The sequence below is a fragment of the Pteropus medius genome, unplaced genomic scaffold, assembly GCF_902729225.1.
Source record: "Pteropus medius unplaced genomic scaffold, Ma_sr-lr_union100, whole genome shotgun sequence".
NCBI lineage: Eukaryota > Metazoa > Chordata > Mammalia > Chiroptera > Pteropodidae > Pteropus > Pteropus medius.
In genome coordinates, this window is record NW_024351731.1 from 2,001,163 (window position 1) to 2,026,582 (window position 25,420).

The window sequence follows — 25,420 nt, forward strand, 5'->3', positions numbered from 1 at the left end:
GAAAGCCTCTGGAATCTTCTGTGCATCTGGCTCTGGTCAAGGAGGCCTTACTGTCTGGCGTGGGAACATTCTTGCCTGGCCTCTGTTCTCGACCCTCTCCCCCGCACCAGCCCCTCTTTGGAATTTATTTACAGCTGCTCCGGGAGGTCTGTTGGAGAAAGCGCCTGGAAGCTATGCTCAGGAGGAGGGGGACATATGGAGGGGGACATATAAACAGCTGGATCAGGGACGCAGGCTGGGAGAGGTGGAGGTGGGAGGCACGGCCTCGGGGCCTCAGGAGGAATGAGGCCCCAGCCCGAAACACTGTCCCCACTGCGGGCTCCCCTGTCCATTGCCTCCTATATCGTAAGTGCCTACTGTGTGTCAGGTCTGCATGCAGGACACAGATGTCACCAAGTCCAGACGCTGGCCTGGAGGCCAAGTGAGAAGATGCATCACAGACGAGGAGATCACTGAGCACTTCTGGCGATTACTAGTTAACAAGCACACTATGCCTTTCATTTACTCCCTTGCTTTCTGTCTCGGCAAATGGTTACAGGACACGCGTGCGCGCGCACACACACACACACAGGAGAATCGTATAGTGCCAGCTCAAAGACCCAGATCCTTGCTGGGGCAGGGAGTGGGGGGAGGTGTTGGGAAGTAGGGAGTGAGCAGGGGTGTGAGCAGGGGTGTGAGTGCCCGGAGGCCATGGCGGCTGAGCGTGGGGCATGAGAGGGACAGGGGGAAGAGCAGTGTCCAGGGAGGCAGCTGGCCTTGGGGCCAGTGCAGGGCGGGATTCCGCGCTGAGTCAAGGGCAGGCTTCGGGAGGCAGTGCCCGGGAGAGTGCTGTGATCTTGCTTTGATTTTCCAGGGATGGTTCTGGTGGCTCTGATAAGCTTGGACAGCAGAGGGCGGAACAGGGCCCATGGGAGACCCCCTCACCTGTGCAGCAAGTGTCCAGCAGGGGATGAAGGCCAGGCACCCCAAACCCACCAAGGATCACACGTGCCCACATGTGGGGAGACAGCTCCAGCCCCAAAGGGCCTGGCTAAGGAACAGGGAAAGCAGCTCGGAGGATCGAGGATCGGTGGCCACGGCCTCAATCTGCAGTGCGAACCTGAGCCCAGCACTGAGCTCGTTGGCGAATTCCTGTCATTTCTGGACAGGCGGATTAAAAGCCATTCTCCTTTGCTCAGGGCCACGGGGACAGGAGCAAAAGATGACAAATGAAAACCAGAAGTGAGAGCAGACTGCAGAAAGGGGAGGGGGGCTATTTCCCCTGCCGAGAGCGCTTTCGAAGCCCCCCACCTGCCCACCGGGGTGCCCGTATCTTCACTCCGCCCTGCCCCTTCCCAGGCTCCCCATCCCCACCTTTGTGAGACACCCCCCAGGATGCCCCACTGCCCGCTTCGTGAGAGTTTGCCATCCTGGTGTGAAATCATAGGCCTGTAACTTCCCCTTTAAGACCGTGGGAGCCAGGGAGGCCGGCCAAGCCTGGGCTGGAGGTGGGGACAGAGGGAAGAAAGAAAAAAAGGAGAGAGAGGCAGGAAAAGTTTTTTTCAGAGGAAAATGCTGGGTTTGTCCTTACCCCTGACGTCAGATCTTGCTTTAATAAAACCCCCAAGGGCTGTGGGAAGAGGCGTATCTGGTGCTCCTGATGGGCCGGCCAGTCTCGGCCCAGCTCCCCGGAGAGGTGGACCTCTGGGCTGCTCGGTCGATGCCTTTGCACTGACTTCCAGGCATGAGGTGGTTCCTGCCCTGGACGCTGGCAGCAGTGACGGCGGCAGCCGCGGGCAGCGCCCTGGCCTCGGTGAGTCCCGCCTGGAGGGGCTGGGAGAGGGGACCGAGGTCCCTTCTCCACCTGGTCCTGCTGCGTGGTGGGCGGGTTGAGAAGGGCTGGAAGGATGGGCAGCCAGCGGGCTGAGGGGGCAAGGGCGAGGCCTGGGGCAAGGTGTTGGGCTGCGTGGGGTCGGGGGATGCTGGCAGGGCGCGGAGGAAGGGGTGACAAGTGAAGAAACGGCACGAACAGGGCCTCCATCCTCCCCACCCGGAACAAAGCTAAGAAGAAGGGTCTGCACAGAGCTGGGGGCTGGGGGCCTGGATTCCAGACCCGGCTTGGCCACAACTGGCTGTGTGACCTCGGGCTAGTCACTCACCCTCTCTGAGCAGCAGAAGGTGAGGAAAGTGTTAAGAGACCTCTAGAGTCTTTGGGTTTGGAAAATAAGTCTCTAGTGCTGGATGCATTACAGGAAGGAGAGCTGGAAAAGCCAAGAAAAGCTGGAAAGGAAAGTGCCAGCTTTCAGCAAAAGCGCCCCTCTAGAGTAAACAGAGCTTGGGACGCTGTCTAACGCCACTGCTGCCGCCTTGGGCTTGCACAGCCCTCTACGGTCTACGAAGCAGGCAGGTTTACGTCCTGCCCATGACGCCCGCTGTCGCAGGGGAATCCTGTCTCAGGGGAATCCCGATGTTCCCTGTCTCCCACCTTCATCCCGGGGCACACCGAGGGATGGGGAGAAAGGGCTGCACCGCCAAGAAGCCAGGGGAGCGGGATACGTGGCAGCCCAGAGCCAGCCCGCTGGGGCTGGGTGTGGAGGCAGGCACAGGGCGAGCAGGAGGGGGACAGCTGGAAGGAGCTTCTGAATCCAGTGTCCCACAGCCCGGCCGGGGCCTGCTGCCTGCCAGAAAGCCAAGGGCGAGAGGGTTTCTTCCCCACTTACGCCGACAGCTTCCTCTGGGCTCGACGTGCCCCATCCATGGATGAGGAAACTGAGGCTCGGGAAGCAAGCGGCTCCCTCGTGGGCTCAGAGACACTGGTTCTGACTCAACCGGCTCCGAGGCTGAGCGCTGACAGCTGACTGTGAACCAGTCGCCTCCTGGGAGCTGGGTGACGCAGAGAGGGCCGTGAGGGCAGAGTGTCTCTGATTCACTGTTAAATCCTCCGTACCTTGCACGGTGCCCGCCAGCCCTACAAAAAAGACACTAACTCCATTTCACGAATGAAAGAAGTGGACACAGCAAGTCACGGACTTGCCCAGGAGTCTCACAATCAGTGGCCAGGGCTCAAACTGAGGTCTTTCCCGGCCAAGTCCCGCTCTTTCTTCCGGAGCTTTCTGAGTTTAGGGGACACAGAGCATCTCCCACAGGCTGGAGCCACCGGAAGGGGCCAACTCAGCCCTCATTTTGGGGCTGTGAGGAGAGAGTTGCGAGAGGCGGGTGGCGAGGGCTGAGGGAGGGGCGGGGAGAGTCTGCAGTGGGTCCGAGGACACCGGAGCCCCAGGTGCCTCCACAGGGATCCCGAAGACGGGCTGCAGAGCCCTGGGCTCAGCCAAGGGGACACGCAGCACAGTAGCCAAGAGCCAGACGGGCTGGGACAGCAGGAGGGAGGGACAGCTCCTGGGAGGAGGCAGGGCACCTCTCCTGCCTGAAGACCTTTTTGGGGACCCGACAGCACCAGGTCCCTGACTCAGGAGCTCCCCGCACAAAGCCTGTGGCATCCTTTACTGACCCCCACCCCACCCTCAACCCCATGAGGGCCATGAGACAAGTGGCGACCAGCACTCTGCTATACAGCCCGACTCCAGGCATGGCCGCCCTCCTGGAACTCACATATAAGGGGAGTGTGAGTCCACCCAGAGACCCAGCGGGACTTTAATGGAAAAAATGATTATAGCCGTGCCTAGGGAAGACAAAGTTTTGTGGGAATTGCCAAGAAAGCTTCGAGGAAGTGGAGCTGTGAGGGGGGACGCCGTTAGATAGCAAAGCATTATCTAGAAGTTCTGTCATCAGAGGAGGAAGAGATAAATCAAGCAGCGAGACGGAACAGTGAGCTCCGCCGCGGAGCCACGTCTGCCCGGGACCGTAGTGTGTGATGAAGGTGCTCTGCAGATACGGCTCGTTGTGCCATCGCTTCGTTCCTTTCCTTCCTCCTGCAAGTCCTCAGTACCCGCCAGGGCCTCGGAGGAGGGGAGCTGCACGTACTGAGCTCAGCCGAGGCCTGTGCCAGACGCTACACACGTAAGGCCGTTCTCGGTTCATCCAGCAGACACTTAGGAAGCACCTCCTAAAATTCTCATAGCAATACTGTTAAGCAGATGTTATCATCCTCCTTTGTGGAGGCAAAACTGAAGCTCAGAGAGGTTAAGTCATCTGCCCAAGGTCACACAGCTGGTTTTCAGTGGAGCGACGTTTGAACCTGGGTCCAGCTCTTAGCAGTACGGCCTGCTGCATCCCTGCTCCACGAAGTTGTGCAGAGATGAAAAGCACATGGTCCCTGTCCCTCTAGAGCTTAGAGGCTAGCGAGGCAGGTGACAGTCACCCACATGTCAGAATGAGAGGCGATAGGGGATGGGCGTCCAAGAGAGCTAGGTGGAGTGCAGGCTCTGCCGCTGGCTGTGCCAGCTTCAGCGAGGCCCTTGCCCATAGTTTGAATCTGAGTGGTATTTTGAACCCCACCCAAGGCCCAGCACCCACCATCTCCCTGCTCAGAGCCTCTACTGGATGCTCTGCTCCCAACTCGGGCCCCTGCATCCCCCGCTTGTCTGAGATGCTGGTGAGAGCTTGTCAGGGACAGGCATGTTCCACTTCGCACAGCCCCTGGCTGGGCTCACCCTCTGGAATGGGCGTGGGAGCAGTGCTCCTCGGGACACTAGACCCTGACCTTGAACTGGGCAGTACTTCTGGCCTGTCAGCAGGATGGAGGGAAGACACCTCCCCCAAGTTTCAGAAAAATCCCCTGTCCCACCTCTGCCAGCAAAGCAGCCAAACTCCAGGAGGCTGCCTTAAGCTTTGAACAAGCAGAAACCCTGGAATTCACCCAGGGACCTCTGCTGTCTCTCTGGGTGGCAGGGAGGGGTTGCTACACCACTGTAGGTCCCTGTGGTCCAGGGTGGGAGTCCCAGGAGGAGCCAGGCAGGATGCCAACCATGGTCCAGGAAACAAAGCAAGCAAGGAAGAAAGGGTCTCGATTAAACCATGTAGCACTGAGACTCTCTAGGAGCGGGACTTGGGTACCGTTCATTCATTCACAGTACCCACATATGGCACGCCCCATGTCCTTGTAATGTGGGCGATGATGAAGGCTAACATGGGCCAAGCGCTCACTGTCTGGGCACAGTGTCCTGAGCATTCTGTATGTATCAACTCACTCGAAAACCAGAGGACTAGGAGGAGGCAGTATCACTATGGTCCAGACCAGCACTGTCCAATCCGGAGCTCTGCCCACCTGAGGCTACTGAGCACGGACACGTGGTTGAACGTGAAATTCTCGTTATAACTTTTCTGTTGACACCATATTGAAATGACAACATATTTTTTATATTGAGTTAAAGAAAATATATTTTATTAAAACAAATTTTACCTGTTGCTTATTATTTATTAAAATTCCATATAAGGCTCAAATTACGTTTTAATAGACGGCGTTGGCCTGGAAAGACACAAATGTACACAGAGGGATTACAGTAGTTGAGGAGGGAAAAATATTGAGAGTCCCGATCTCAGCACTCAAATAAGTGACCCAGCCTTTCTGAGCTAGCTTCTTCATCTATAAAAGACATAATGTTAGTACTTGCTTCACGGGGTCAAAGAATGAGTGGAGATAAGGCATGCGAAGTCCCTGCACACCAGAGGGTACATGGGGACTGATCCCCATCTTCCACTAGCAGGGGAGGGGCATTCCCAGCTTGAGCGGAAGCACTGGCAGCAGACAAGGGCCAGGTCCCAGCCAGCAGGGGTTTACAAAGACCCCAGGATCAGCACCAGGTGGGTGGGAGGAGGGGCAGACTAACTGTTAGGCTGTGCTGGGCTCCGTGCCAGGGGCATCTTCTGAAGATCTAAGGTTTCCACATCCTGGACAGCTTCCTGGCACAGCGAGGGGGTGAATGAATACTTTTTTGAATTATCAAATAGGAGAAAAAAATACTGATGATGATGATGATGATGATGGTGATAATGATGCTGCCGATGGCAGCGATGATGGTGTTGATGGTGATGATGTTTGATGATGGTGCTGATGGTGGTGATGGTGGTGATGGTGGTGATGGTGATGGTGATGATAATGATAATGATGGTGATGATGTTGATAATGATGGTGATGATTTGGTGGCGATGATGATTCTTAGAGGTGAGACTTGCGTCTTGTAACCCTGAGTCAGGGTCCCTTGATGCTGACTGTGAATTTCACAGCCCATTCTCTTACTTGTTCCGTAGATGCTAACAGCCATCTATGTGCTCAGCTCCTTTTGACTTTGGGAGGTGTGGTCATAAACAGTCGGCTCTGTCCCTACCATTGAGAATGGCTCTCAGGTCGGATATGGATTTTTATAGTAGCAGAGAGGAGTGTGCTGAGAAATCAGACGGAGAAGTTCAGAGGGGGCCGTGGGGAAAAATATCAATTCTGGGGTCCCAAGCCTGAATTCCTGGGGGGACCCACACATAGCTGCATGTTAAATGGTGCCCTGAAGATTCCTACTCACGCTTGACTTCACAAACTATTGAATTAGAGGGACTCTCGTCTCTCTTCCAGCTCTGACATTACATTAATCTGGAACTTTCCTCCCTTCCTTCCTGCTCCTCCTCCTCCCTCCTCCTCCTGCTCCTCCCTCCTCCCTCCTCCTCCCTCCATCTTCCCTCCTCCTCCTCGCCCCTCCTCCCTCCTCCCTCCCTCCTTTCCTTTTCATGACAGAAGGAGGTGAAGGGGGAAGGGAGACAGACTCAGAAGAGAAGTAACTGGGCCTCTCAAAACGTGCATGAGGGACATTCCTGGGGATGTGATAAAATCTGTGCCCGCCCTCCCTTAGGCCCCCAATCTGCAGGCGAGTCCAGGCTTGGGACAGCTGGACCCGATGGGCCTCGGTATGGGAGTGGGGGTAGGGGTGGAGGAGGGAGTGAGAGAAGCTGAGAAGCGAGGGGAAGGGAGGGCTCCACCCCTCCTCTCTCCTGCCTTGTGTCTGGGGGAGCAGGGGCGGCACCTGTGCTATGAGCCTGCCCCAGGGGGGATGGGGGAGGAGGAGGGGTGGGGTAAAGGCAGAGAGTATTCTAAGAGAGGAGGGGCTCATAACCCTGCCTTTGGGGCAGAATAGTACACACCCAGACGGCTGGACAGCCAGGGGAAGTGGCTCGTTGCTGTGACTTTGGGCCACTTGTCCTATCAGTGCTCATGTTCAAGGAGGTTGAACTTGACCCCTTAGCTTACTTCCAGCTGGAGCCACCATAGAGTCCTACGGCTCTATTCATTCACTGGCTGGGCCCATGATGTCACCAGCAGCAGGGCCTACGTGCCATAACTCATGCTACTGTGGCTCTAGAAAAGGTGTCATGGACCTTTGCGCCCCAAATAGGGCGGAATATCCCTCTAGCCGTGCTTCCCCCTTCCGGGTGTCCAAAAATATGCTCCTCTCAACCCATGTCTGCTTTTCAACCCCCAGATGAACCCCTGGTATTATAAAACTGGAAAGCACTCCGCCAGCCTAAACTTCAAGGGGTCCCACCATCTCAGTGGCCCCTAGGGTCCTTGGGTGCGGCCTGCAGAGACCAACACCAGACTCCTCCAGCCTCCTGGTCAGGCTGGGCAGGGGTCCAGGACTCCAGAGTTTTCACACTTTTCACCGCAAATGATCCTTGAGGTCTTACAAGTTCTGGAAGCGTCTTTGTAGAAACAGGTGCCGCTGAAGGGCTTTGGCCCCGCCTGCCTCCCCATCTCAGTGGATAATGCCTCCGTCTGCCCCCACCAGAAACCTGGCTCGGTATCCACCCTCATCTCCCCACCCACGGCCTCCAGCTCCTGCTTCTGACCTCCAGCTGGGCCCCGCCCCCTGCCCCTCCAGGGCTTCCTCTGACCTAGAGGTTCAAGTCCATGCACGCAGCTTGGAGGGCAGAGAATGAATGAACTGTGCATCGGAATGATCAGGACTACACCATGGAGGTGGAGGTTAGAAAGGGGATCTCCTTGAGCACGTTATTTGACCTTTCTGAAGAGTGAGTGAGGTGGGCACGGAGCGTGGAGCGGACGAGCCTCCGTGACAATCTCCTCGGAGTCTGGCCGGGCCTGTTGTCCAGCCACATCCTTTGGGGCTGTCCCATGCACCTTCTTTTCTACTTCAGGGGTCTTTCTCCCAAATGCTCAAATGTCCGCACTTCTGTGCACGTGCCCATGCTGTTCCTCCTTCCTGACAAGCCTCTCCCCGCTTCTCCGTTCATGACACCAATGTCATCATAACTGGTCCTTGTCCAGGCAGCTTCGCTTGGCCTCCCCCGAGCCGAGCAGCCAGCATCCCACCGTGGGACACCCCGGCTCCTTGTTCTTGCCCGGGTGGAAGGCTACGCATCGCTCGAGCTGCGGTTCCTCACACCCCTTCCTCCCACGTGCACAAACACCAGGCCTTGGCATGTTCTGTGTCCCCCCGCAGCTCCACTCATGCTTTCTCCCCTGTACCTGACCCCACCCCTCCTCAGCTGGGCTGTCACTGTGCATGCACGTTATAGGTGCCCCACGCGTCCCTGTGGGCTGAGTGAATGAATTAATAAACAAAACCAGAGCCAAACAGGTGTGGGCCCGCGGGCTGGGTAGGATGCGTGCGGGGGGTGGGGGAAGGGGTGACCCACTGACCTTTCCGAAGTGGAAGCTTCATGTGGGAAGTGGGGAGGAGGGAGACGAGAGGACCTGGACCCGATCCTTAAGAGGGCTGAACAGCAAGCAGCAGCTTCCGGGCTTGGGCCCCGAGCACAGAACGGGAGCCATAAGACCCGGTTCTCCTCCAGGCTCCGATTCATCTCTGAGCCTTGATTTCTTCATCTGAAAATGGGGACAAGAAATCCACACTGCCTGTGCTCCAGGCGGGAGGGGACGATGGGTAAGGGAAGGTGGCAGCTCCCTGCCCGGCACCCGCCACTTCCTAACTGGGAAATGGACTTGAACGCCCACTTCACAGAGAGAGCCCGGTGCGGGGCCCCTGAGCACTTGGGGGGAGGAGCCCGGGGAGCCACGAATGAGAGAGGAGCGAATGTGGAGGCGCCTGGGGATGCGGGGGCACAGCTCCGAGGCCCTTGTGAGAGTTCCTGGGGTGGCTGCGCATGTGGGGCTGCCATTCGTTCCAGCTGGTGCCTGGTACTTAAATCTGCCCACAGACACACACGCTATCACACACGTACACACATGCACATGCACACACATGCACATGCAGCCACACACATGCACGCACACACACATGCATGCACACACACACGTGCGGGCACATGCATGCACACGCGCGGACACATGCATGCACACACGCACACACACATGCACACACGCGTGCACACACATGCACGCGCACACACACGCACCCCAGCTGACCTCCTTAACAGCTCTCTCTGGCCAAGTAGCCCCTCTGGGTCCCTCTGTTATGTCGGGCAGCTGCTCACTCCTCTCTTATACATCGAGCAGGACTGAGCTCAGTGGACAGCAATTTCTCCCGCCTTCGTACACACTGACTGTTGCCCCAGGGCTGGGTCCCTGCCTGGTCCCCCGATGGCCACTGCCACGCCCGGGCCTGGGACGTGGAAGGCTCTCTGTTTCTTTTGGTTTCTTAAATAAACTGGAAATTGGGCAAAAGCAGGGTCCCTTAGAGGTCACTGGAGAAGCATGAGACCCCGAGTCAGAAGAGCTGAGGGTCTAATTTTCTCGCCGTGTCTCTCAACCTCCGCGAGCCTCGGTTTCCTCATCTGGCAAGTTGGCACTGTCGGTGCAGGCCTCACAGAATCGTTTTGGCCGTAGCCTGACGCGAGGGATTGGCTCACTCAAGAGAGACCCCTGTTTTCCCCTGGGAGGATGCACATGTCCCAGGCATGGCCCTCAAGGTCCTCCGGCCATGGCCCTTAACTGCCACCTCTATGTCCTTGAACCCTAAACCCCAGAAACATCAATTTCGACCATTCCTGTGCCATTCCACATTGCTGCTATGGGCACGCCCTTGCTCACACTGTCCCTCAGCTTGGACGTTCTTGCTCTCCCTGCCCTTCTGGTCAAATCTCACTCCTCCTTTAAGATGCCGTGCAAACGCCTCCTCCTCCAGGAAGCCCTCCACGCTCCTATGCCCCTGGCCATCCTGTCTCACCTTGCTCTCATAGTCATCACCTAGGCTCTGCTGAGACACCCCGCAGTGTGCCCCTTGGGTACAATGCCTTAAGTGACTGACATTGGGTTTAAATTCCGAGTCCACCATTTGCTAGTGGCCTTGGGAAAATGATCTGACTTGTCCGTGGCTCAGTGTCCTCACCTGTAAATTGTGAGAGATGATAATAAAAAAGGTTGTCCTTTAAGGTGACCGCGAGGATTAGATGACTTACTTAGAATGTAAACTAATAAAAGAGGCATAAAAAGTTCAACGACCTCTAGGCCTTGTGTCGATCTTAGATCATTTGATTAAAAAAAAAATATTTGAAACAATCAGTGAAATTTGAATTTGGACCGGGTAATAACTAGAGAAAACTATGAAGGCATAACTAATGTTATCGGCGTGATGATTGCATGGAGGGTAATTTTTTAAAAAATATCTCATACTTTAGAGCACACTGAAGAATTTCGGGTAAAATTGCATGATGTCTGGGATTTGCTTAGAAATACTCAAGAAGAAAAACGTCTGCATGTTAAGTGGACGCATCAGACGAAGCAAGATCAACCAAGAGCTGATAATTATTGAAGCGGGCGATAAGTGCGTGAGGTGTTATTATCCTCTCAATTTTCGTGACAATTTACACACGCCGCCAACAAAGAATGAACGAGTTTTCGTTTGCTTATGTATCACGTACTGATAGACGTGGTCGCCACTTAACCATGTTCCTTGTTAGCTGTCACTCATGTTAATAGCACTGTCACCCTACGCTAGAAGTTAACAGACGTTTCTAAAAGGAGCATTTAAGACCTATATACGATCAGACAGTAAATAGTCTAAGTTTTGTGGACCAGACGGTCTCTGTGGATAGCATTCTTTGCTTTTTTTCTTTTCTTTAACAGCTCTCGAAACGTGTGGAATTTGTTCCTGGCCCTTAAAAACATGCAGTGGGCCAGATGTGGCCCGTGGGTGGCAGTCACCGTTTCACACTCTTGCCCCCTTGGAAGGCTGCGTGTCCCCCGAGGCTTTGTGTTTAGAACTTAGTCGAGGCTTTGTGTACGTCTGATGAATGGACGAATGAACGAATGAACCCACGCACGAGGGCTCATTATTTGGAGAGAAACCTGGCCCCCTGCCCTTTCTACTCTCTTCGTATGCAGTTATGTCCCCAGCCAGAAGCTCGCAAGACTGCTTGCTTACAAAACCAATTAGCAGAAAACCTCAAAAGCCGTCCACGTCCCATGACATGCCACCAGGCCAACCGTGCGTCAGCCAGCCGCAGGGGCTTCAGTTCTCTGGCCGCCCCTCCTCCAGAGGCCAAGGTGAGCTCGGCGGGCTCTGAGCAGTGACCTGTCTTCCAAACAGGTGACTTCAGGGGTGTGGCGCTAAGAACTTTCCAAGACAGGGTCCCCACAGGAAGGCAGCTGCCAGGCCCCGCCCGGATCCTGAGGGTTCATTCATTCCTTGGAGGGGGTCAGGCAGTAGGTGTCCACACACTCACGTAGGGGTGCCCCAGAAGTGTGAGGACGAAGCCACAGGGAGGGCAGGCTGGCCGCGCCCACCACTCTGCGTCCGGGCCGGGGCCTCTCTTTTAAGTAAAGGAATGAACGAAACTGCTTCCCCCAGAAGGCAGCCCATTCCTGAGGTCCCCAGGCCCGGTGGGTCCGGCCGGGCCGTTTCTGTCTCAACCCTGCCCCCTTGTGGAGAACCTAGGTGCAGCCTCCCCACCCGGGCAAGCCGAGCTCCGGTACCATCTCTACCGTTCCCTGGGTGTGCCCGCTCCGGTGCTTGCTCGGGGCGTGCCAGGCACGGTGCGGGAAACGGCAACCCATCCCTGAAAAGCCCCACGAGGGGTTCCCGTCTCCTCCTCTGGGGGCTCTTGTTTGCTCGGGCCCAACGCCAGTACAATCCTCACCTCTGCCCGTGTCTGTTGTGTGTCTCTGCTCTGTGACTCCCTCTGGGTAAGGACCACGTCTTGTTCATCTGAGCGCCAGCTGCACGGGAGATGCCTAGTGACGGTGTGTGGTGCAGGAATGAATAAATGAATGAATGAACGAACGAATGAATGAGGGCGTAGTGCAACATGGTGATTACAAGCGAGGGGCCCTCTGGGGTTGTAGACCGCTGCCCAGCTGTGAGACTTTTCCTTAAGCCCTTTATGCCCGTTTCCTCATCTGTGAAACGGGGATAGTACTGTGGCCGCTCGTGAGGGCTGCTAGAGGACATTGTCATCACCGCTTTACAAAGGAACAAGTGGGCACGGGCCCAGGTCGCAGAGCCGAGAGTGGCAGGGGCGCTCGGGAGCGGGGTTCCCCTCACCGTGGGTGCCATGCTGCTTTCTCCTCATCCGAGTTCACTGAAGAACCACACGCACTCCCGCCCTCTGCTCCCATGCCCACAGCCACGTGTTTTTGTAAAACTAAATGAAAGTCCAGTTATACTTACGCGTTCCCAGGTCCATTTTCAGAGAGGTGGAAAACACCGTAAAATCTCTACTTCCTGCTCGCCTTTAAACAGCCTCTCAAAAATGCATGCGCAGCACTTCCTACAGGGGCTGTAATGTTTCTCCTTCCCAATTTTAATCTGATTAAATTTATCCAATAACTGCGACTAAGGGGGTCGATTTACGGATTTCATCTGCCTGCTGATGTCCAACCTTGTCCGGAGCGTTAGGGATCTGGCACTGTCTTAGTCTTAAGCTTTCTCTGGCTTCTCCTAGACAATATTCTCCCAGCTCTGCGGATGGCTCCCCGGCCCCCACATCTACCTCATTTCCCTCTTAACTTTTGCTGTTGGAAAAAATAAAAAGAACGATGCAGGCCCCACACGGCAGTGAGTTTGCCAAGGTCAGTTTCTCCATCTGCAGAATGGGCACAGCCACCCCAAGGTCAAGTGGCTCACGGTGGACGAGAGGACACCCAGGGCTGTCTGGAAGGGATTCAGGACTGGCAGTCTGCTCCTGTCTGTGGCTGGGGGTGCAGGGAGACGCTCCCATCCCCAAGGAGAGCAGGAGCCTGGTAAGAGCCTCAGGGGGTCCCCAGGGCCCAGCCAAGCCTCCGGGGGCTTCTGGAAAGAGCCTTGGCCCCAGAAGAGAGCCCCCTGTGGGAGTCTCTGGGGAGGTGTACTGACTACACAGCACTTCCTCCAAACCTGCCTGTGTCACCACCTACCTGAGTTAACCTTTGCGCTCTATGGGGTATGCCCAAGCACCTATTACTTAAACAGGAACGGGATTGTTGCTATTAGTTTAAAAACAGAGAACCACAAGAGTGATATTCTCATTGTCCACCAGAGATGAGGACGTGGCTGAGGGGCCTGAGTGCCACGGCCCCGTCACTCTGCACAGGCACCACAGCTCGGGGCCCAGGAGCCCCTAGAGCAGCCTGATCAGGTAGCAGATGCCAGGGTGACATCGTGGGGTGCCCTGTGGAGCTGCAGCTGTGACATGAGGCTCTACACATTTTCTTGGGCCAGGTGTGGGGTTCTGGAGTGACCAGAGGCACACTTCCCAAATGGCCCCAGATCACCCATTCGAGGTCAGCACCAGTAAGTGCCACAAGCACACCCCCTGCCACCCACGGTGAGTCCAGCGCTGCCTCACGCTGATGGCTGGTCTCCGGGCATGTGGGAGGGACGAGCGTGCTGGGACCTTGGGACAAGGGACTCGCCGAACAGAAGGTCTAAGGTCTCTTATCTCAGTTCTCTGGCCGAGATGATACTTCTGTTCCTTTTAAGATGAAGAGGAGAATGCATGTCTTGATGACAATGGTCCATGTACCAAAGCAAAGGTCGAGTGGACATGCCATGCCGCTCTGGGCATTCAAGGTGGTGATGTCGTGTGTGACTGTGTGTGTAAGAGAGAACATGTGTGAGTGTGAGAGAGCTTGCAGGAGTGTGCAGGTGAGGTCGGGGAGGCTTCCCACCACCAGATGGCGCCAAGAGCAAGGGCCCGGCTCAGGGGACCCAGAGCCCATCTCCACTGTGCTGGGCGAGGGTGATGGGGACACAGCTGCCTCCCTCAACCCAGCGGGCCTCCTCTGCGATTCCTTCTGGGGATTTCTCACTTGGCATGCTGACAGCAGGGTGAGCAGCGCCCATGTGGGGGGGCGTGCCCACCAGGTGACAGCCCGTCCAGCTCAGCTCGGAGTCCAGTCCCCCAAGGCCTGTGCGGGGCACCATGGGGCTGGGGGATGTACGACAAAGAGGAGCCGGGGAGTTGTGCTTTTGAGGGCCCTGCACCAGCACTTTCGCGTACACAGTGGCCTTCACCCTCCCAATGACTCCTGAGGGCGCATTATTGTGGCCGTGCGTGCCACAGATGGAGATGCTGAGGCTCGGAACGGTCAGGAGGATTGTCCGAGGTCACCGAGACAGAACCCACTTCTGCCTGTCTCAGGTCCCACGTTCTCTCCTTGGGTGGAAGCCAGAGATTCTGCTACATGCTCTAGCGAGGAAGGCAGCTTCTCTAACGTGGCCTGGGGAAGGCATGGAAGGCTTCCTGGAGGAGAGGATTTTTTTTGTTTTTTAAATTTCGTCTGCCAAATGTGTGTCCTGAAGGCCTAGGGACTGGTCAGAAATGGCCAACCCCCAGAGTAATGTGCTCCCACCAGCAAACCTGCCTAAAACCAAGCCTAGAGGTGACCAAAACTCAACTCGAAGTTTGCCTTTTTGACTTTCAAGGGCTTTTATTTGTCGAATCCACATTTACTGCACTTGTGATGTGCCAGTCTCAGAACCAAGGGTCCAGCCAATCCGGCATCTCGACCTGGACCATCTCTCTCAGCCTCTGGTCTCAGCAGCCGGGGGAGCCCCTGGGAGAACCAGCGTTCTGCGTACAGCCTCGTGTTGGAATGAATCGCCTTTCACGTCTGCCTCTGTGTGAGCTGTGGGTCCCACAAGCACAGGAAATTTTTAAATTCCCCTTCAAAATTCCTAAAACTTGAAAGAGACTAAGAACGGCCTCTGCAAATATTTGTCGAGCGACCGAAAGAACCCAGAGGAGGCAAAGGGGGTAGAAATAAGAGTTGAGCTGCCTATGGCTTTTCCCAGACGTGGACAGTGTCATCCCGGACACTGTCCCTCTGCCTCTTTTGGTCTCAGTTTCCTGCTTGAGAAAAGGAAGAATCCGTCTGAATATCTCAGCATCCATTGTTTAAAGAATGAAAGGCAGCTCTGTGAGTTCCAAGCGCGGGCTCCGCTGCTTCGAGATGGAGGGGCGGCCTGTGCCCCCACCCCCAACTCCGGAGTCATGGTCGAGAAGCCCGGACAGGGGCCACCCTGGCTGGGGAGGCTGGAAGCAGCTCTCCCGGCCTGGGTTTCCGGTCAAGGAGGCAGCCGAGGGGGCGGAAAGGTGATCGGATCTCAGAGATACAGCCGGCTGGAAGCCCCTGCACGCACAGACACCCCGAGCCATTCTATCTGCCCACGGGACGGCTCTTTGGGCCTCATTTCCCCTTCCCCGCTGGCCGTCTGTTGCGTCCATCATATTTGCCATGATAAAGATGAACCTGTTGGCTGGGGGATGAGAACGGCCGTGTGGGGAGAAACGCGGGTCGGGGAGTGGAGCAGGGTCCATGGCCCTCAGTGCAAAATAAAAATAGTCCTCGCCGCAAGGGCTTGTGCTGGCGACGGGAACAGAACGCCCCTCCCACGGGGCGGGGCGGGGGCGGGGGCAGCCGCAGGAGCCGCGAGGTTGTGCGCCCACCTACCTACCGCCACCCACTGCAGCCCTTTCCTCGTGCTCAGAGGGGGAAATAATAACAACAAACGTAATAATTAATACTAATACTACTAATAATACTACTAATAATAATAGTAGGTCAGCTGGGTGACACCCAGTTTTAAATATGAGTCAGCTGGCTCCGTGAGCCCTTAGGGACCCTCGGCAGAGTAGAGGGTGGGCCTTTGGGGCATAGAGAAAACAGCAGTGGGATCGGGGACAGACTCACAGGTGACCCGTCAGAAGGCACTTCCTTCTCAGCTCCTGCACCGGTTCAAGGAGGTGACTCACCAGGCTCCCTGGCTGTGGGATGAGGGTGGAGCTGCAGGAGGCTACGCAAGGCCCGAGCTCCGAACTGGAATCTGGGCCCCACCGCCTACCAGCAGGGGCAGGTGAGGGGGGCGGATTCCACACGTGGCTTAGTTTCTCTGAACTCCAGGACGCTCTGTCCTGTTTGTTTTATAGACGAGAAAGATGTTTTTGTGGAAAAAACACAATTTGATGTGAACCTACCGAACACCGCGAAGATGGGAAGGTGATGGCAGGCCCTATGGGCTTAGAAACTCCTGCCCAGAAGCCCCCCTTTATCTCTGCCATTCCCCCGCAGGGCCTCTCTCCAGCCCCCACGGCCATGGCCTTCACCCCGGCGCCACTGGAGGACGCATCCTCACGCCCCCAGTTCTGCAAGTGGCCATGCGCGTGTCCGCCGTCCCCGCCCCGCTGCCCGCTGGGGGTCAGCCTCATCACAGACGGCTGTGAGTGCTGCAAGATGTGTGCACAGCAGCTCGGGGACAACTGCACAGAGGCTGCCGTCTGCGACCCCCACCGGGGCCTCTACTGTGACTACAGTGGGGACCGCCCGAGGTACGCAATAGGAGTGTGTGCACGTAAGTGAGACCTTCCCTGCCTTCCCCCGACCCCCAGCACCCAGCCCTGGCCCAGCGCCCCTCACACACAGCTCCCCCAGGCCAGGCTCCTGTTCTGCAAGAGGTACCCCACCCCCAGTTCGCGATTAGGGGCCGGAGGCCGGGCGCCTCCTGAGGGTGGCTGAACCTGGCCTCGTGCTCTTTCCTCTGTCCTGGAGGCTCGAAGGCGCATCCCTGGCGGACTTCAGGGAAGAGGGAGCTGCCAGGAGAGACCTCAGCTGGTTTATTGTCTTAGTGGCGGGGCCCTCTGAGGGATGCCCAGGGGCCTCCCAGGGGCACCGAGACCCTGCGGCACTCCAGATATCTCACGCGTATTGTAAATTAAAATAATATATATTTTTAAAATTTAAGTCTTAAAAGAATAAAAGCCAGCAGCCCACAACCACGTCTCCTCACCACCCCCGGCCCCTTAGCTACTATAGTTGTAACTTTTCAGCCCTCTCTTCTGCTAGTTATGACTACATAATGTGTATCTACTGCTGTAGCTTGATTGGCTTAAAAATATCAATTTTGGATAATCTATTAGTGATCTTATGTGATAGCTGATGACCTAATGACTTAGCTCCTCAACACCACTTGACACCTCCCCGTTGTCCAATATCGTTGTCATATTCTTGTTTAGACGGTAATCATTATCCGTAATCATCATCATTTATATTATCAGTATGTAAATATCGTTTGTGGCAGCACGAGCTAGTTCGCTTGTTTGAATTTCCTTTCTCATGAAGCCTTTTGTTTTTCCTGGAGTTTCTATTTGCCTTTGCTTTTTTTTTTCCTCTCTTGGTCTTTCTAACGTTCGCAATCCTCATGTTGGGGCTGGGGGGGTGGCTGTCCTTGTTGCTGTTTTTTGCTCTGCATAGTGCTCCATCATTTCCTTTTTCGTTCCCAGAGACCTCCTTTCTGGGACTTTCTGATCTCCTGCTTTTATCTGGACCGGTGTTCATTTAACCTGACTCATCTAAGCATTCATCCAGGCTACACAACCCATCACGATGAAGAGAAGATACTGAGCATCGTCATAAAGCAGAGCCTGACTCCCAGGACGCTACACAGAGCCTCATAAGCCCGAGAACCCCTTTCCTCCCTTAGTGCTGAATCCAGACGCCCCCGTAGCTGTGACCCCATATACCCCACCTTACGTATTTTCACACAGCACGGTCTCGTCCTCAGCTAACCCACTGTATCTCCTGAGGTGCGTTAGGCGCATGATTCCAAGTCAGACGACCCTGTCTCAGCCTCACGGGTAATTCCTGAGTGCTTTCCGCTCTTTCTTCGTTGGTTCATGCTTCAACTTTCATCCCACGTCGTCTGTCTTTAGCTTTCCAAGGAACCACCTTGGTTCTCCCATCCTTTCATTGTTTGTCTCTTCTTCAGACTCATCGGCAGACCCCAAAACTGTGTTCAAAGAGAGTGTGCGGCACCGCCTGCACAGAATCTGCCCACGTGTTGGTTAGAAACATTATTCCTGAGCCCACCCGCACTTACTGAATAGTCTCCGGAAGTGGGGGCGGAGCCTCCATCTTTAACAAGCTTTGTAGGTGATTCTCGTGCACCCTCAAGTTTGAGACTGACTGCTAATGTACAGTGGTCCCCCTTTATCCACGGGGCATGTGTTCCAAGACCTATAGTGGACGCCCGAAATCACGGGTAGTGCCAAACCCTAAACACACTGTTTTTTCCTATATATACTTCCCTATGATAAAGTGTATTCATTAGACACAGTAAGAGATTAATAATAATTAAGAATGAAGAATAAAATAATCATAACAATGTACTGCAATGAAAGGTATGTGGATGTAGTATGACTATGTAAAATGAGGCTCCCTTGAGCACTGTGATAACACAAGTGTTGATCTGATAACTGAGATGGCTGTTAAGTGACAAATGGGCAGGGGGAGCAAACAGCGTGGATATGCGGGAGAAACGGATAATTCACATCCCGAGTGGGATGGAGTGAGACCCTGTTATTCAGAACAGCCTCCAATTTAAAACTTATGAACTATTTATTTCTGGAATACTCCATTTAATATTTTCAGACCGCGGTTGACCGTAACGAATCCGTGGAAAACGGAACCGCGGATAAGGGGGCTACTGTATACAGTCAGTCATATACTCTGTCCTCACACCCAGGTAAGGAAACCTGGCTGAGCCTTCCTGCGCTACAGTCCCCTCCGGTTACATGAGAATGTCTCCTTTCTTTCCCCTTTAACAGCTGTTCCTCAAGGTCATTAAAAAGGTAATTCAGTTCACTGTGATTACACTAATCTCTAAAGCCATACTGACTTCTTACCATGTGCCAGGCACCACGCCTTTACAGACATTCTCTCACGGACACAGAGCCCGTGCAGGCCCTGGAGTGGCCTCTCCTGCCTGCCCTCCCCCACCGGGGCCTGGAAAACCACCTTCCCAGCGCCCCACCCCCTCTTCCTGTCTCAGGTCCTGCGTCACTCACTGCAGCCTCTTAGCTCCCCGTCACCACGAGCCTCCGTGTGCTCCTTCCTCTCATTTGGGGGGGAAAAAAAAACAACAAAAAATCAACAACAAAAAAAACCCACGGTGGCTGCAGGAGACTTTAATAAGTTTACACTTGCCAAGGATTCTCTGGTCATATAGGTTTGAAGACACTGGACTAAGGTTAAGCAAGTGTTACAGAACTCAGAGGTTCTAGATGTTCACGTTCATTGTCACATTCCCAAAGAGGGGCTAGCATAAGGAGCCTTTTCTTTTCAGACCTAGTTTCACAGTGAACTCTTCTGTCCAGGAAGATTTTAACCCGATCGATACAAACACACACGTCCATACACACACCTACTCTCACAGATACACACATCACGTGCAAAGATGTGTACACACACACACACACACACACACACATAACTCGATAGCATTCGACTGAACATCTTCCCAGAAATGCTGTCATACTGTCTGAGTTCATGAGACCTTAGAGAAGAAAAGGAGAAAGTCCAAGTTCTGACAGTTACAGAGAGGAAGGGGCCTCGGGGCCAGAGGGAAAAAGAAAAAGGACTAAATAGACAAATTCATCAAACGGTCAATTCAACCCATGGACGGTCCCCAGACAGGCTAAATCTGTCCTTGGAGATGTGCTCAAACTAAGGCGGGACGAACCAGGTAATAAAAATGATCCGCCGCAACGCTGGCACAGGGGGAATGATGGGGACCGTAGCGAACCGGGAAAGGCACAAGCTCTGGCTGTCAGAGGTGACCGGTCCTGAGAACCAGCCACTGCGGCCAGGCAGGAAAGTAAGTTTAGTCTTGTTCATTCTGCTCAGCTTTCAAGAAAATCCAAAAATCCAGATTTGGGGATGATTCGTCAATGATGACAACACATTCAAAAAAGATTTCTTTAAATACTCTGTGTGCCAAACTAAATACTTCTGTGGGCAGAGAGTGACCTCTGAATTATAGTCCTTGGCTATTTTGGTTGTACAAACACCAGTCTGCATTTACTGCAGCTGGGCCAGTGTGGTTTGCTGGAAGGATTGTGGAATTCACGGGCAGACAGACTTGGGTTTTGAATCCTAGCTCTGCCACTTGCCGGCTACGTGACCTTGGGCATGTTGTTTAAGGAGCTTGATCAAACCAATCTCGTGTGGTTGCTGAGAATAAACAAGGAAACATACTAAAGCCTCAAATGCGATTGGCTGCTACGGGTCACGGACTTACTCGCTTTAACTTCCCCGTGTAGAGGTCATCTTAGCCCTGTCCAGGGTCATCCTCAGTGGAGAGGCAGTCGAGTTCAGGCTCAGACTCCTCAGTGAGGGAGTAGAAAACTCATGCGTGGTCTTTGGAGCTAGACAACCTAGTTTCTCATCCCAAAGCTATAACTAACGAGTATGATGACTTTAGCTACTTAAGCTTTTATGTGTCACTATCCTCATCAATGTGACAAATAATGCCTACCTCTTTGAGTGGCTGGGATGTTAAGTGGCTGATACATGGTAGAAGCCCAATCAAGATTAGGGCTCGCCCCACTTCCCATCCATCCATCTATCCATCAATCCATCTACTGATGCATTCACACAGTGAACACAAGTCAGGGATCATACAACATGAGGGTTACAATAAGGCCTGGCCCACGCTCTTTGCTTCCCTGTAGCTGACAGTCCATTAGGGGTGTGGGTGAAGGGAATGAAGGCCCAGATGGCAGAGCAAGGACACTCGCGCTCCGGAAGTCCTTCAGTAAGAGGTCAGCTCACCAGGCCATGCCTGGACTTACAGGTCTAAGATGAGATAGGAGATGGTGAAGGAAACTGCCAGCTTCACCAGGAGCTGGTCCTTCAATTAGAAAGAAAGTGAATGAGGAGGGGCTAGAGGCCACTGATGGGCCCATCCACAGCCGTCATACACAGCATCCATCCCTGCTCTCCTAGCCTGGGTGGGCAGGCCAGTCGGAGCCACTAGCACCGTAACCGCAACCCACGGCTCCACCCAAAGCTCGCAGGGCATTGTGGGCAGTTTCTAGAAGCAATGGTTCTCGATCATGGCTGCAAACTGGATTCACCTGGGAAGTTTAAAAAATACCAAGATCAAAAAATACCGAGTCCCAGGTCCACCCTCGTATTCTGGGGCATAGTGTGGGCATCAGAACTTTAAAGAGCTTCCTTGCAGTGGCCCTTGTGGCGAGAAACCCCTGTGCCAAAGGCTCCGAGCACTGGGCACTGCCCGCTCCATCCAAAGCTCCCACACGCGGGGTCAGACACGGGACTTCAGCTCATGCCGTCTACCTCTCCACCAACACGCAGGAACGCATGCATGTACCCGCACAGGAGCACACACATGTACCCCACAGGAGCACAGGCATGTGCCCATACGGGAACACACTTGTACCATGCAGAAGCACACATATGTGCCCACACAAGAACACACATGTACCTGCACAGGAGCACACACGTGTGCCCATGCAGCAACACACACGTACCACGTGGGGACACACATATCTGCACAGGAACACACACATGTGCACATGCGCACACGCCTTCCTGGATCAAAAGGGCGCGGGTCAGGGTGACTCAGAACACAAACAGGAGAGATTCGTTCCGCGCTCCCTCTGCTTCGTTTGGCCTCCCCCGCCCCTTCCCCTCCTCTTCTGGCGTCTGGTGGAAGGGAATGTGCTGTAGATTCGGATCCCTTGGGTTTGAGGCGCGGTGCTGTCAGTCACCTGCTGGGTGACCTTGAGCTAATGAATCATTTGACCTCCCTGTCTGTCAAAAGAAGAAAATAAAACTGTCCTTGTGAAGACATTGGGAGAACTGAATGAGAGACCATGTCAGATGGTGCCTGGCACGAGATCAGATGGTCGGTGTTAGTGTCTTTCTTTTCTGCACCTCCTCTGGGCACAGTCACCCCCCAGGAGAGACAGCAGTCACATCCAACCGCATCTCCGCAGGCTGAGACTCTACGTCTAGCTGTGTCACCCTTGGCACGTGACTTAACGTCACCGAGACTCAGGTGATAATGTGGTAGTGTTTCCATATAGGAGGAAGTCAGCAACGCAAGAGATTGTGACACAGAGCAGGTCTGGGGACCAAGAACAGAGCCAGCGCTACGGAGACCTCACTCCTGGTGCATACTGGGACTGTTATTAATAACTGCCTTCAGGCAAACCCAGGACATAAGCTGGAACTATGGGCTGACCGCAGATCCCTGACTAGCCTTCCTCCATGGGCGCTCTTGCTGTCTGGGGCTTTCTGCCTGCACTTCCAGACACTGTCCTCAAGGCAGGACACGCCATTGGGGGAGGGAGCGCTGACCGGGACCAGCAGTCCCGGTCCTGTCCTGGAACTCCAGGCTGTGTGACCAGCACCACCTGGCCACCCAGGTGTCTCACATCCCATTGGTCAGCGAGTCCCAGCAGCTCTTCCTCCCAGATGTATCCCAGAGCTGAGTCCTTCTCCTCGTGGCTCAGGGTCCCTCCCTGGTCCAAGCAGCACCACCTCCCGCCTGGATCACCGAAGTCGCCTCCTGTCACTGCCCTCACTCCCTTCAGTCTGGTCTCCACTCAGCACCTGGGGTGTCCCTGTGAAGTGCAATTCATGTCGTTGATCCAGCAGTTACTTATTAAGCATCTACTATGTGTCAGGTGCCGTTTTAGGCTCTAACCGCTTTGCATCTTCCCCTGAGCCTACAAGGACGCCCTCTCTCCCCTCGTCCCCTGCCCCCTCCTACATCCTGGGTCTGCTCCCACCTCAGACCTCTAGGCCCACAGTCTCCGCCCTGCCTGGAAGGCTCCTCCCTCCACACCTGGGCAGCTCACCTCCCCACCTCCTTCCCGCCTTGGCTGAAGCATCATCCCTCAGTAAGAACCTGCCAGCTCAGCTTATTTAGCTTTGCCACTGCCTCTGCTCCCAGCCCTCCTCCTGCTGCTCATCCCCGCGGATACCCTGCATGATCTCTTTGTCTTTCAGCCCCACTACAAGGAGCGCTCTGTGAGGGCGTGGCTTTTGTTTATTTTGTTCGCTACTGAATCTCCAGTGCCCAGAACACCATAAATATGCACAGAATGAATGGAGTCTTTGTTTTCAAAGTGTTCTGATTGGCTTCCCATGTCTGCCCCGTCAGACCCACGCCCCACTGGCAGATGTTTGTCAGTACCAGGCTTTGCGCCGTGTGCTGGCCACCTGGGCTCCTGGCCCGGCCGTATTATATCCTCTCACCTTCGTTAGGGGCTGTTAGGGGGTGACAGCTGAAGCTATAAAGGAACATATGTGCCCTCGCTCTGCTCAAGTCCCACCAACTCCCCATCACTGGCTGCACCTGCCTTGGCCCTTGCAGTGCCCGCCCCTCCCCCGTGGTGTGAGATTCCCGGGGTTTGCGCGTTGTCCCTCCAGCTCCTCCACGGGCCTGACCCGGCCGCGCTGTGTTCGCAGAGGTGGTCGGCGTGGGCTGCGTCCTGGACGGAGCGCGCTACGACAACGGCCAGTCCTTCCAGCCCAACTGCAAGTACAACTGCACGTGCGTGGACGGCGCGGTGGGCTGCACGCCGCTGTGCCTGCGCGCGCGCCCCCCGCGCCTCTGGTGCCGCCGCCCGCGGCGCGTGAGCCTGCCCGGCCGCTGCTGCGAGCAGTGGGTGTGCGAGGACCAGGCCGGGAGGCCGCGCAAGACGGCGCCGCGCCACGCGGGAGCCGCAGGTGGGTGCCGGGCGCGGGCGGGGCGGGACCGGGCCCTCGCGACAGGCTGCAGAGCCCCCCGGAGCTCGGAGCTCGCGCCCCGAGTCCCATTCCCAGGCCACGAGTAAAACAGAAATGACACCCTCTGACCCGCCTGTCTTATAGGATCCTCTGAGTGGTAAAATGAGGAAGTGCTTTGTCAAGAACAAAGCCAGACAGGTGTGATTCATTATTATCCCACTTAAGAGATTATTAGGTGTGTGTGTGGGGGAGGGGTAGAGGTGGAGGGAGGGCAGGTGTGCGGGGAGAGTAGCGTGGGTAGCAAATGTGAGGGGAGTAGATGGCTTTCCTTCACAGTGGAGCATGGGGGACAGGTGAGGCTTCAGCCAGGTAAGCCAGGTCCCAGGAAGACCTGGAAAGGGAGGACAAGGTCAGGCCTGTTTGTTTCACCACAGTTTACTGGAGCCTGGCGAATGCCAGACACTTGGCTGGTACCAGTCAATGTCTGTCATGCGGATGGATGGGTGGGTGGATGGATGGCTGGACGGATGGACAGACAAATCGATGGATAGATGGATGGGCTTGGGGATCTGAACTAGGGCAGTGGGGGTAGAGGTGGCAGGGAGGGACAGGTACAAGAGGCACTGCATGAGTAAGATGAAAGTTCTTGGAGTCAATCCAGCACGTGGAGAGAGGGCAGAGCACGACTCCCAGCCTGTCATGACCTAGGACAGAAAACGAGAGGAAGAGTTAGCTGGGGAGAAGGAGATCTCCCTTCTCTGAGACAGGCGGAGTTCGATCCCACACCCTGCCTGTGGGACCTCCCGGGAGCGTCCTGTTGGAGGAGGGAGACGGGGCAGAGAGAACTCTGCAAGGCATCTGGCTGGACCTTTGGATGCTGGTGGGATGGCGTAACAATAAGTGAGACAGAGGGGTCTGGGGCAGAGGTCTGGGGGGCTGACATTTCAGGGTGAACTGAAGAAGAGGAGGCTGAGGGGCAGACAAAGAGGGTGAGGATCTAAGAGGAAAACCAGGAGCCTCTGATGACGTGGAAGACAGCATCTGAGGATATTTCTAGAAGGAGTCTCCCAGGCAAGCGGACATGGAAAAGTGAAGACATGGCAACAGAGTCTGGGCATTCTGAGGGTGCTGTCACTTTTTTTAAAGGGTATGAGATTGCTCAGGAAGACTGCAGAAGAGGCTTCCTCGGTCTTTGTTCTGACATTTGGACCAGATAATTCTTTGCGCATTGTGGGATGTTTAGCAGCATCCCTGACCCTTACCCACTAGATGCCAATGACACCTGCCCCACAAGCAGTAACATCCCCAAATACCTTCAGACATTGCTAATGGTGCCCTGGGAGACACAGTCACCCCCTGGAGAACTACAGGGGTGGCCCCGAGACGCCACCATTTAAGGTGGAGGAGAGGAAGAAGCTGAGAAAGACAAATCCGAGAGGCAGGCCAGAAACAGAAGAGGTTTTGCAGAAGTCAGAGGAAGAAAGGGCTTCGGAGCAGAACAAACTGCAGAGCAGGAAAGAAGATGCAGAGGCGCCAGCACCTGCGTCCAGGCTGTGTGGC

At 55.0% G+C, this 25,420-nt stretch overlaps 1 protein-coding gene across 1 annotated transcript in view; it reads left to right on the top strand.

Annotated features, from left to right (window-relative positions):
* The first annotated feature begins 1,478 nt into the window (after positions 1 to 1,478).
* The window catches only part of CCN4 (cellular communication network factor 4), a 29,816-nt gene continuing 5,874 nt past the window's right edge, over positions 1,479 to 25,420 (top strand). Inside the window, exons 1-3 of the mRNA XM_039845895.1 lie at positions 1,479 to 1,792; positions 16,394 to 16,673; positions 23,600 to 23,860. Coding sequence (XP_039701829.1) covers positions 1,724 to 1,792; positions 16,394 to 16,673; positions 23,600 to 23,860 — 610 coding nt within the window. The 5' untranslated portion in view covers positions 1,479 to 1,723. The remainder of the gene's footprint in view (positions 1,793 to 16,393; positions 16,674 to 23,599; positions 23,861 to 25,420) is intronic.